General features: G+C 45.3%; 1 protein-coding gene across 2 annotated transcripts in view; it reads right to left on the bottom strand.

Annotated features, from left to right (window-relative positions):
- NRK (Nik related kinase) overlaps nt 1–12,926 on the bottom strand; it is a 267,655-nt gene that overhangs the window by 136,051 nt on the left and 118,678 nt on the right. For both annotated transcript variants that reach the window (XM_030210024.1, XM_030210025.1), the window contains exons 4-6: nt 12,343–12,468; nt 9,782–9,892; nt 3,350–3,440 (exon numbers count right to left, since the gene is read on the bottom strand). In XM_030210024.1, the coding sequence (XP_030065884.1) occupies nt 3,350–3,440; nt 9,782–9,892; nt 12,343–12,468 (328 nt within the window). The remainder of the gene's footprint in view (nt 1–3,349; nt 3,441–9,781; nt 9,893–12,342; nt 12,469–12,926) is intronic.

The following is a 12,926-nucleotide window of genomic DNA, read 5'->3' as shown; positions in this document are numbered from 1 at the left end:
AATAGCCCACTCTTCACTTCTAGCATGTCATAACAAAGGATTGCAGATAAAGATTAATTCAATCAGGCTTCTAGAGGACTGGATCATCCTAGCCATTGCTACAGAAATATTGATTTTACAATACCACTGACTTGTTAACGCTTCCCCACCTCAAAAAAACACCTCTCCCAGTAACTGAGTTTCAGTCATTACATTAAATAGGTATGGGCAAACTACGGGGCCCTTTTATGAAGTGGCGATAAGCCGAACACGGGCTTACCACTCGCTAAAAGGGAAGCACCGCTGAGCTACCGCAGTAGCCGGCAGTAGTTCTCTCCCCCAGCACACGCCATTTTCGGTGCTGCAAAAATATTCCAATTTTTGTAATGCCGGTGTGTACCCGGCGGCAACGTGCTGCCTGGTTACCGCTGAGTTAGTGCGGGAGCCCTTACCACCATTTCAGTAGGTGGTGGTAAGTGGCCATTTCTTTAAGAAAAGGGAAACCTGTCTTTTGCCCACTGTGGTCAAAAACACATACCAACGCCAGTGCAGGCCCCCTTTTTGCTGCAGCTTTGTAAAAGGACCCCCGAGGGACTGCCTGGGACCCAGGGCCCAGAAAGAAAGAGAGGAGGCCTGAAAATGACCGTGAAAAAATGTCAGCACAGGCATAGTGACAAAAACTTGTGAGTAGAGGCAGAAAAGCTTAGGCAGCAATTCTGTTCGGTGCCTTCTTTTTGGCGCCCCAATGCAGCGTGGTGTGCCAATTCTATAGCGGCATCATAATATTATATAAGACTAGTAAAAAAGGCCCATTTCTTAACGCAATGAAACGGGCGCTAGCAATGTAATGAGTTCCTGCCATTAATGTTTCCACGGTTGTATTCTGAATATAATTGTTGTTTACATGTGTAAGATTTCTTTATATACAATATTGTTTGTGTAAACTGTGTTACAATGTGGTAAAAGATTTCCTTGTTCAGGCCCTTCAATCAGTTTAACAATCACATCAGAAGAGCTCCTTACTCGTGAGAATGCAACATACAGTTGCCCATGTGAGAGACTGAGAGTGACAGTGTGTTTTACAGACAGTGTAAGAGAGAGATACACTGAGTGATTGTGTGTGTGATGTCTGTATGTGTTTGAGTGACAAAGTGATTAAATGTTTGTCTTCTCTTCCGTTCTGTGCATTTGCCTCCACTGATGTTCGTACCTCCCTGTATATGATTGTTTGTTAGAGATTCAATCCACTCCACTGCCCTCCTCCAAGTTCCGTTCTGTCTGATTGGTTCTTCGTTGACAGTGAGAGCCAATGAAACGCTGAACTACAGACTTACAAACCCTACACTGCTGCCACAGTGCCACAAAGTCAACTTCAAAATGTTGGAGGTGCTTTTTATTATATAGGATGAATGCATAATGAGTGATGCTCCCATGCCCCACTCATCCTCCTCCTACTTGGACACCCCCTTTTCAGTTGTGTGCTATGCCCAGTGCGTTATTTCTAGGAAAAAAGGTGCCAGTACTCAAATGCTAGGCCACCCTTCAGGGGTGGGGTAATCACTGAGGGACCCACCCCACAATAGCCAGGCCCCCTGCAATCAGTCACAGAATCTATGACAAGGCAGAATTGGTGTATAGAGCCTGAGCTCTTTCATTAAAACTTAGGGTCCACGGGTCAATTGTAGCAGACAATGGAAAAGGTTCCGGTACTCAGTACCCCCATACCCCCCTCAAAAAAAGTCCTGGCTATGCAGGGGTGTGCTGGTACATTGTTAACAGGGGGCTCTCTCTCGCCAGCAAAGTAAAAGAGAATTCAGGAGGGGCCCAAGCCCACATTTTGGGATCCATTTGTTACAGTAGCCATGGAGAACCGGCTCCCAAAATTCTTAAAAACTTAACAAACGGCTCTCGAGAGCCTGTGAGAGCCTACTCCAGCACACCACTGTGGCTATGCCACTTATACACGAGTTTACAGAATAGCGCTTTTTCCCAAGTACAGGCCTAACTGGTGCCTATTCTGTATTTCCGCACCCCCTTAATGTCTAATGACTGAGGCAATTGACTGGTTGCCTCCCAGTTCTACTTCCTGGTTACCCATAGCCAATCAACTGAGCCTACCTGTTGCAGTTTTGCAACATGTGTGTGTGTGTCTGTTGGGGGGCAGGTGGAGTAGATGCAAAGTCTGCTCTCTCTCATTTGATTTCCTTTTACTTCAGGGTGGGCAAACCTTTTTGCCCAAAGACCATATTAATAGCCTTGCTTAGTTCAGGGTTTGACTAAAGTCTAATGATTTGAGGGTCCATCTCAGAGTTGTGTAGAGTGGTATTTTACCTGGGGGGGGGGGGGGGGGGGGGTATTCACCAGCTAACATTTGTGATTGGTTTGAGTTAGGGAAATAAATTGTTAATAAGTGATTTGTAGAAAATGTTAATAGATTTGTATGTTGCCAATCGCTTTGGAATTTTCAAGGGAAAGTGATGCATAAGCTTAAATACATAAATATATCGCCTACCTGTCTTCAAGAACTGGAGGGTTTGGAGCTTGCGGCCCATATTTGATCTCACTTGGTTTGCACATCTCATTGCTGCTGTCGCCAATGCTTCTTGCTTGGCAGTATGGGAAGGGGGTGGGAGTGTTGTAGAACTTTTGGCTTGAATTTAATCTCTCTCTCACTACCTCCTACCACAAGGTGCAGGGTGAGCAAACTGTATGTGATGTGGGTGCTAAAGTCTGGCCTTTGATTTTACTCTTCTCTTCCTTCACAGCATTAAAGAGTTAAAATGAACTAAAATGGTAATTTATTTTGTCAGTGTCTCATTATTATTAATATGTACGGCGAAAGGGGCCCAATATTAAAAGTTTGTCCAGGGCCACCAGGAGTCTAGTTTCGGCACTAGCTCAAGCTCCTTAGTCTACATCAGGGATTCTCAACCCAGTCCTCGGAACACAGCCAGCTGGGTTTTCAGGACACCCTCAATGAATATGCATGAGATATATTTGAATTCCTTACCTCCATTGTATGCAAATTTATCTCATGCAATGCATATTCACTGTGAGTATCCTGAAAATCTGACTGGCTAGGTGTGTCCCGGGGACTGGGTTGAGAATACCTGGTCTACATCACTAAGACATTTTCGGCCATGGTATTCTGCACTTTAAATATATTTCAAACATTGCCATAACATGGTTGCCACGTTAGTCAATTTAAATATGTAGAAATAAAGGTCAACACTTGTAACTAGCCTTCAAGAGTTATATTCTCTTCATCAGGTTGCTTCAAAATTCATATCACATAAGTAAACTGTAGGCTACACAACCACAGCAGCACAATATCGAGATCTTGATGCAAATTTGATTACAGGCAACATACCCAGCTTCACTTCTGCATTTTCTGTCAGGAGTACATTCTGTCCTTTGATATCTCGGTGGATGACGTGGTGAGAATGAAGATGAGCCAGTCCCTGCAAGATGACCACTCAAATTAAGTAACACAGTAAATGACGGCAGATAAAGACCTACATGGTACATCCAGTCTGCCCAACAAGCACCCTGCACTCTGTTGCAGGTTATAGTCTTTCATGATTAAAAACTGGCTGGCAATGTGTCATCATGCCAACCACATATAAGCAGTTAAATATACTACTACTACTTGACATTTCTAAAGCGCTACTAGGGTTACGCAGCGCTGTACAATTTAACATGGAAGGACAGTCCCTGCTCAAAGGAGCTTACAATCTAAAGGACAAATGTACAGTCAGTCAAATAGGGGCAGTCTAGATTTCCTGAAAGGTATAAAGGTTAGGTGCCGAAGGCAACATTGAAGAGGTGGGCTTTGAGCAAGGATTTGAAGATGGGTAGGGAGGGGGCTTGGCGTAAGGGCTCAGGAAGTTTATTCCAAGCTTAGGGTGAGGCGAGGCAGAATCAGCGGAGCCTGGAGTTGGCGGTGGTGGAGAAGGGTACTGAGAGGAGGGATTTGTCCTGTGAATGGAGGTTACGGGCGGGAACGTAAGGGGAAATGAGGGTAGAGAGGTAATGAGGGGCTGCAGTCTTGGAACAATATATGTAAATGTCTCTGGGAAAAGGTGACTAAATTTACCAGAAACAAAAAAAAAAAAATGAGGTTTTAATGAATTCTGTTAGCGCAACCAATTTGTAATATAACAGTCCAAACCCCATCTTTTTAGATGAAAAAATAAAAAAAAATTACAGAAGTTCAAACATGTAACTTTTGCAGACTGCCTATGGACCCATGACACGAACAATCAGCCATTCTCAACATTTTGGATCTGATACTGTAGTCACTTTTTCCCAGAGATGATCACACTTGTTAAAACCAAAAAGTATTGCTAACAGTATTTAACTTGCTAATTTCATCATTAATCCCTCTGAGGCCCTTTTACTAAGCCGCGTAAGCATCTATGCGCGCCCAACACGCGCCAAAATGGAGTTTCCGCACGGCTACCATGTGGCTCTTGCGGTAATTTCATTTTTGGTGTGCGTCCGATATGCGCATCTGAAAAACAATTTTTATTTTCGGCTATGCATATCGGACACGCGCCAAGTGGCATTTGACAGCATCATTACCGCCCGGTTACCGCGTGAGACTTTACCGCTAGGTCAATGGCTGGCGGTAAAGTCTCAGACCCAAAATGGACGTGCACAATTTTGATTTTGCCGCACGCCCATTTTCGGCAAAAATTTTAAAAAAGGCCTTTTTTTTTTACAAGCAAGCTGAAAAATGGATCGGCGCGTGCCCAACACCCATGCCTATACTACCGCAAGCCATTTTTCAGCGCACCTTTGTAAAAGGACCCCCTCTGTTTACTAAGCCATGCAGCAATGCCAACACAGCCCATTCAAAGTGAATGGTGTTACGTCTGTGGCCGTGACCACCCTCAGACTTACCCTGTTTCTGGGAGTCAGTGGCTGTGCTGGCTTCTGCTTGTCTCTGTCTCTGTCTTAGTTTCTCTCTGGCTCTGTGTGCTGATTGCCCTACTGAACCTCACCTGTGTGGGCTATGCTTTTTCCAAGATGGCTGCTGCCGACTCCTCTATGCCAGTATCCAAGATGGCTCCCGCTGGGCTGACTTCTCTGTGTGTCAAGCCTCTGTTTGGATGCAAGGTTTGACTAGATAGCTTAGGCACTGTGTGGCTTGTTAGCCTGTGTATAGCTTTGCTAGTTCTCTGTGTTTGTTCCTAGTGTTAGACTAGCCAGCTTAGGCACCGTGTGGCTTGTTAGCCTGTGTATAGCTTTGCTAGTTCTCTGTGTTGGGTCCTAGTGTTAGACTAGCCAGCTTAGGCACCGCTTGGCTTGTGAGCCTGTGTATAGCTTTGCTGGTGCTCTGAGTTTGTTTCCAGTGTATGACTTGTTAGCTTGGGCACAGCTTTGTTGTTAGCTGGTGTATAGCTTTACTAGTCTCCTGAGTTGCCTAGTGTATGTTTCTTGTGTTTGACTGGTTTGCCTGGGCATAGCTTTCCTATTAGCTTGGGTACAGTCTACTAGTCCTTGTGTCTAACCTGCCGACTGCCAGAACCCGGACATTCCCTGCCTGGCTGCCTTGCCTTCGCCGAGGTGCCAGGGGGCACTCCTGGATCCTCATTCCTGCTGTTCCTGCTTGCAAGTTCCAGTTCCGGTTTTTCCTGTAAGCCCTGCCGGCCGCCCGAACCTGAGGGCTCAACCCTCGGGGAAAGGTGGTCAAGCGTAGGTGAAGCCTAGGTCCAGTGTGTTCCAGTCCAGCGGGTTCCGCTCCAGTGTGTTCCAGTCCAGCGGGTTTTACTCCTGTATGTTCCAGTCCAGTGGGGCCCTCCAGTGTGTTCCAGTCCAGTGGGCTCCACTCCAGTGCGCACCCGTCCGGTGCGTTCCAGTTCCGTGTATTCCTGTGTAGAACTCCAGTCCGGGGTTCCGGTCCAGTTTTGTCTTATCTCTACCTTGGAGGTGATCTTGCCTGCCACTGCCGCTCCACGGTAGTGGCCCACGGACTCACAAACCCAGTGCTCCTGGGGAGGAAGCCTGACAGTATGCCAAGGTCCTCGAGCACGCGACAAATGGGCTGTGTCGGCATTAGTGCACAGCAGCCACTAGAACAGCATAGTAAACAGGGGGTGAGTCTTCCCCTCCCCCTTGAAATGAGCAGCACTGTCACTCATAGCATACGATAAATAAAATCATATACAACAGGCAAAAATGATCTTCTTTTGACTTTTGCCATTTACGAAACACAAACAGTGGAAGTGCACTGGATTTGTTCCCAGCTACTGGAGTTCTGAATCTACATCTGGATTCGTCAGTGTTGTTCAGTTTTCAGAGTTATACAGAGTTTTGCAAGCTGACATTGAAAAATCTTAATCGGTGGTTCAGCACAGAGTAATACAAGTGAATGGACAAGACTTTCCTGGTGTGATTTTGGCAGTGTTAATAGGACAGTCCAAACTTTATTAACGCTACTGACTTGATTATAAAGAAAGTAGTGTGATTTAGAGCATGTCTTCTCAATTCTGGTCTTTGGAGCTTGCAATCTAATCCAGTTTTCAGAGTATGCAAATTAGCCTTGTTCTGAGACATAAAGAGGGGCATTTTTGATAGGATGTCTAAGCCATGCTAGAGGCGTGTTAGTGATTTTAGCGTGCCCTAAGTATTAGCATGCACTAACCGTGTAGATGCCTATAAATATTCCTATGGGTGTCTACACGGTTATTGCACACTAATTTTTAGCACACGCTAAAAATGTTAGCGCACCTTAGTAAACAGGGTCCTAAGTTCAATTTGGGACGACTCGTGAAAATGTCCAAAAATCGAGTGACAGAGTGATTATCGAACCAGAAAATTTCTATTTTTTTTTGTTTCGAGAATCGCTATTTTCTAGATGTTTTTGTGCTCAGTGTGTCTTTCTTTAGGTACCATGTTTGAAAAATAAATGTCCTAGGGAAAAATGCACAAAAACAAGCCATTGGAATGTCTGTGGGCCAACATTTTTAGTAGACTGGCCAAAGAAACATCCCAGCAGAGCAGTGGGGCAGCCTAGGGGGCACTGCAGGGCACTTCAATAAAAGCTCCCAGGCAGAACTTTCACTGTAATGTCCTTATATTGTACAAGCAGAAACACCCATTTCGGAACAAATGAAACAGGCCCTAGGAAGGCTATCGTCTAAGCGTTTTCTCGTCTCTCTCTCCCCTGCCCTCCCCTCCATGTCCAGCGATTCTCCCCTCCCCTCCCATCCATGTCCAGCGATTCTCCCCTCCCCTCCTCTGCCCTCCCATCCCATCTCATCCATGTTCAGCAATTCTCCTCTCCCCTTCCCTCCCATCCATACCTGAGGTCGCAGCAGCGGCAGGCTCGGCTCGCGTCGCCTCCAGCCTTCCCTTGCCTTCCCTCTCAATGTCCCGCCCTCCTCTGACATCATTTCGTTTTTCTGCGAGGGCGGGACACTGAGAGGGAAGGGAACGCTGGAGGCGAGCTGACATAAGCTCATTTGCATACGGTTACAAACCGAGCCAGCCAGCCATCCAGGGACGCAGATGAACAAATTATTATATAGAGAGATTGTGAGCCTCCAGGAACTCCCCCAAACTCCCCCCCCCCCCACACAACTGTGCCTCACTGTGCCCCACTACAATAGCCCTCAAGCCTGCGGGTGTCACCTATATATAGGTACAGCAGGTATTTAGTGGTTTTTGAAGGGCTCACACTTTCTAGTTTGAGAGGGATATGGCCCTGGGTCCCTTTCTCTGCAGTCCACTGCACTGACCACTAGCTTACTCCCGAGACCAGCCTGCTACTCTAATAGGAATGACCATCATATCTGAAGCTGTCATACTGTCACTGTCATCTTTGGGTGGTGGGAGGGGGTCAGTAATCACTGGGGATTAAGCAGGGGTCATGCCTTAATCTCTGGTCATTTAGGGCCCCTTTTTGCAACTCAGTCATGTTTGAAACAGACACAACCGTCTCAATTTTTGCCCCAGATGTTTTGATTTTGTTCCGTTATGGCAGAAAAATGTCTACATTTTGAGAATTTCTCAAGTCCTGCCAAAACATGCCCCTAACACCCCTTTGAAATTTGGACACACTGCGGAGAAAAATGCCTCAAATCAGAGTTTTGAAAATTGCGGCTGCTTTATGACGTTTTTCAGATGTTTTTCTCTTTTGAAAATAAGCACCATATCGTATGTAGATACAGTACATCAGGTGAACCATGACCATTTTGAAGTATGACACTGGTGGGACAGGACTAAATGGGGACCACTCATGCTCCATTTGGACCCACAGATAAGGTAAGAATTGGGAGATAGGATGGTAGAGGAGATACAAGAGAAATGAGGGGAGGGGTTACTCTTAAAGTTTAGAAATGTGGATTTGCTTGGTTGAGGGGGAGGGGCTGCTGGAAGAAAGATGTCAAATAAAACACATCCCTAATGATTATACATGTGCCGAACCATTTTGAGAAGGTCAGCATGTAATTCAACATAATACCTTTTGGCGCCCTACATGGTAATCTGGAAGAATTTCTATTTTGGGGATGCTGAAAACTGTTTTTGGCTCATGCATACTGAAAACCTACATCTCTACTTTCAACATTTAAGGTTAGGCCCCCATTTTAGGGAAGAGATTTTGCATTTAGTTCATGCTTTTTCAGTTGAAACTCAAAGTGAGTTACATTCAGGTACCACAGGTACTTTCCTGTCCACAGAAGGCTCACAATCTCAGGGGCCCTTTTACTAAGGCGTGCCTAAAAGTGACCTGCGCTGGTGTAGGCGCATGTTTTGGATGTGCGCAGGTCAATTTTTCAGCACGCCTGGACAAAAAGGCATTTTTTTTTTGTGGCCGAAAATGGACGTGCGGCAAAATTAAAACCAGCGCCTGTCCATTTTTAGCCGGAGGTCTTACCGCCACCCATTGACTTAGCGGTAAGGTCTCACGCGCTAACCGGACAGTAAGCGGCCAGTGCGCATAAACTGCTGACTACCACCGGGTAAGTCCACACGGTAGAAAATAGAAAATATTTTCTACTGCATGTTTCGGGCATGCGTCAAAAATTAAATTACTGCCCGGGGCATGCAGTAGCCGGGTAGTAGTTCCAATTTGGTGCACATTGGACGCAAGTAGGTGCTTTAGTAAAAGGCAGTGGCGTAGCCACAGGTGGGCCTGGGTGGGCCAGGACCCACCCACTTTGGACTCAGGCCCGCCCAAAATTGTGACACTCTTGCTGTGGCTGGTGGGGATCTCCAAACCTTGCCAGCTGAAGATTTTCTCTTCTTGGGCACCAGCGCTCTTCCAAATGTCAGCCAGTGGCACTTGCCTGGAGACCGGCCCTTCTGCACATGTTCAGTTTTCGCACATGCATAAGCACTGAGCATGCAAGACAAGCCGGTAGCAGCATCAGTTTGAGACAAGTGCTGCCGGCTGCCATTTGGAAGAGTGCTGGCTGCTCGAGGAGGAGCAGGAAATCTTCAGGAAGCAGGGTTTGGGGATCCCCGCCTGCTCAAGTATTTAATATTTGGGGTCTGTGGGCAGGGAAGGGTGGAGAGAGGAGCAAACCAGAGGGGGATTGGGGGGAAGTGAATTCCATGCCCACCCACCTTGGGCTCAGGCCCACCCAAATTTGACCATCTGGCTACACTCCTGGTAAAAGGGCCCCAGAGCTTGTACCTGAGGCAATGTAGGGTTAAAAATTTTGCCCAAGATCACAAGGAGCTACTGTAGGATTTCTACTTCCTTCCTTGGTTCTCAGCCCATTGCTCTAACCGTTAGGCTCCTCCACATTAAGCCACACAGACCTGTAGAATAGAGACTGCTGGGACTCACCCTGAGGACCTCCCTGCAGATATACGCTATCCAGTCTTCTTTTAAGCAGTTGCCTTTGGACTTCTTTACCAAATCTGTTACCGAACCTGCTCCGCAGTACTCCATAACCAACTGAAGGATATAAGAGGCAAAGGATCAGCACTTAAAGCTCTCAAAGACACAGCAAGTTTAGTGCTGCAAAACCATTTTCAAGACTTGTTACCATTTACATTGGTCTTTAAGGTTGTCTTTTTAAAATTCTGAACCTTACTTATTCCAGTCAAGTTGAAATGCCTTGAAAACATCCAGTATTATTATTAACAAATAACAATTTTGTGATCTTGACAGGAAGAGTCAAAACTGGTTCATGCAGTACATAGTTGTTAACTATGATATTCAGCAATGCCAAGAAGGATATTAGGCCTACAATTAAATGATCATAATAGCAGTAGCTATTTTAGAAAAAGGAAGACATTTCCATATTATATAGTGTCACTCTCCGACAGAAAGAATGCTTTAGAATGTTAATGGAAAAACTGTGCATATTCAATCAATCAACATCAAACGGGGAAGGCATTTCAGTCAGGTAAATAGGCACAGCAGACCACTTTGAGCTTATTTTTTTTGCCCAGCAGCTTTGTCCTGCTTTGTAGGGCTTCCAGCTCAAAGAAAACCGGCCTCTATTGGGTTTATGGCAGCCTTAACCCGTCACTTGGGATTTTAGGATATCTTGAATGAATATTTATAAGATAGATTTTCATGCACTGCCACCACTGCATGCAAATTTATCTCATGCATATTCACGGGGGATATTCTGAAAATCTAACTGGCTGGGGCTCCACCAAGACAGGTTTGGGAACCCTTGTTCACCACAATGGCAATCCGACTACAGGCCCCAGACTATGACTCCCTCCAAAATCCAACATGCATGAAGCCTGAGAGTGCCTAGTTAGCGCTGGCAACTGCCATGGTTGAGACTGCTTCCCTGGCAGCTCCTGGTTGGTTAAATGGCACTTAACCAGCTTAGAAGGATTGCCGGTTATCTCCTGCTGAATATTACCGGTTAGCGCTTAGCAGATAACTGGTTATATCGCATGAGATAACTGGTAATAACTCGTGATATAACCGGATATCCACTAATATTCAGTGCATCGCCGGCTAAGTTTGGTGACCAAATTTGGCCGCCAAAATAGCAGGCCTATTTGGCCAGTTTCAACTAAACTGGTCAGAGCTGAATATCGGCTTGGCCGGTTAAGTTGAAACCGGCCAAAAAAACACCCAGATATTCAATGTCAGTCACCGGAAACATCCCGGCATTGAATATCTGGGCTCAGCAACGACTGTGGGAGTCAGCCCGGCTCACTCCAAATATGAATTCCGAATTTGCCTGACACATCTAGATTTTAAGTTATACATGCAAAGCCTATTCACTTATAATATTAATGCTTGGGATGCATCTGTGCTAGTAGTGCAGAACTTCCTTGGGAACAGACGAGCTGAAAACTATGCTGAACTAGTAGACAACATGCTTAAAGCATATGAACAACTTGGCTGCCGAATGCCATTGAAAATGCATTTCCCACATTCCCATCTTGACTTTTTCCCACCCAATTTGGGACATGTAAGTGCCGAACATGGAGAGAGGTTCCATAAAGACATTTCTACAATGGAGAACAGATATCAAGGCCGCTGGAATCCCAACATGATGGGGGACCTACTGCTGGTTTTTGCAATGGGAAAATATGACCGGTCACAAACGCAAAAGCAGATGCCTGAAGCACTTTTAACAGTGCTGGGCTTCGCTGAAGTAAGACTTTTAAACTGGAATATGAGACTTGTTTGAAGCTTTGTTATACCATCACATTTTCATATACTGTTTACTACGAAAACTTTGATGTAGATCAGGTAATTGTTGGAGTAAAACTCGTTCTGTAAAAAATTATTCAATGCTTTCCAAATGCTTAATTCATTTGGGCAAACTTACGCATAACAAAATTTCCTGACGCGTTACAACAATTCTGACTTCGGATTTGGAATAAGCACACTGAATTTAGTATAGGACAAATGGTTTTTGCCCAGTAGCATATGAAACTTTTTTTGTTGTTGTGCTGTGTAATGCAGGGGTGTAGCTAAACAACAGATTTTGGGTGGGCCTAGGCAAGAATGTGGTGGGCACCAAGTGTTCTCCCCCCCCCCCCAAAAAAAAATGATCTCAGCTGGTGGTAAAATGCTTATTTTCACCTTGGCAGCAGGCATGCACTGAAAACTGAGCATGCGCAGGTGCCAGTGTCGTGGAGAGTAGTGTTTTCGTTACTATCAGGGGAAAATCTTCAGCTGGCGGAGCTTGGGATTCCCACAAGTTACCACTAAACATGTGCTACTGTTGGGTGGGCCTGAGCCATAAATGGGTGGGCCCTGGCCCACCCAAGCCCACCTGTGGCTACGCCACTGGTGTAATGAGTAATCGCTGGGTTTCCGCTGCTGTTTTTACGCTCTAACTAGCACAAGGCAAAAAGCTCTGTAAATACCAGAAGACTAAATTTAGCAAATATGGATGAACTGAATAAAAAAGAAACATGTACCCAAAGCTGATCATCCTGCCCCGCCAGGCTCTTCTTTACAAAAGCGCCATAATAGGTAGCGATATTTCGGTGATGAGAGTACTTCTTCAGCATATTTATTTCCAGCTTGATTTCTTCTTCCTCATCCTAAAAAGAGCAGCAAAGAAAAGGTGTTGAGTGTCAGGATATCAAACAGGCTCGGACAGCTGGACTGAAAGATGAAGTTAATGAAACAGACATAGATGCGAGAGCAGAGTTTTAAAGACTGAGAGAAGTGAAAGTTTTATTAAACAAAGGAAATGCATAAATGAAAGTTGAAATTTACAAAAACTGAGGGCATTTTATGTCGTGTATTTTACACAGTTCTGTCCTCCGACAGCCTTACACTAGTTTATAGTGAGGTCATGAAATGTGTTCTCACTTCTAAGGATTTTTACTACTGCAGTCCTCACTGCAAAGACATATGAGCAATGCATTATGTGTAATGTAGTCTCACATGTAATGCAGTCACTCCTGCTTGTCTGTATAAAGACTGTTACTATTGGTCTATTCGCCCGCAAAGACCTCGACTCTTTCTCAGTCAAGCTTGGCTCTTTTGCCTACCT

This window comes from Microcaecilia unicolor, chromosome 7, assembly GCF_901765095.1.
Source record: "Microcaecilia unicolor chromosome 7, aMicUni1.1, whole genome shotgun sequence".
Classification (NCBI taxonomy): domain Eukaryota; kingdom Metazoa; phylum Chordata; class Amphibia; order Gymnophiona; family Siphonopidae; genus Microcaecilia; species Microcaecilia unicolor.
Note: the sequence above shows the minus strand (reverse complement) of the source record. Positions and strands in the feature narration are given on the sequence as shown.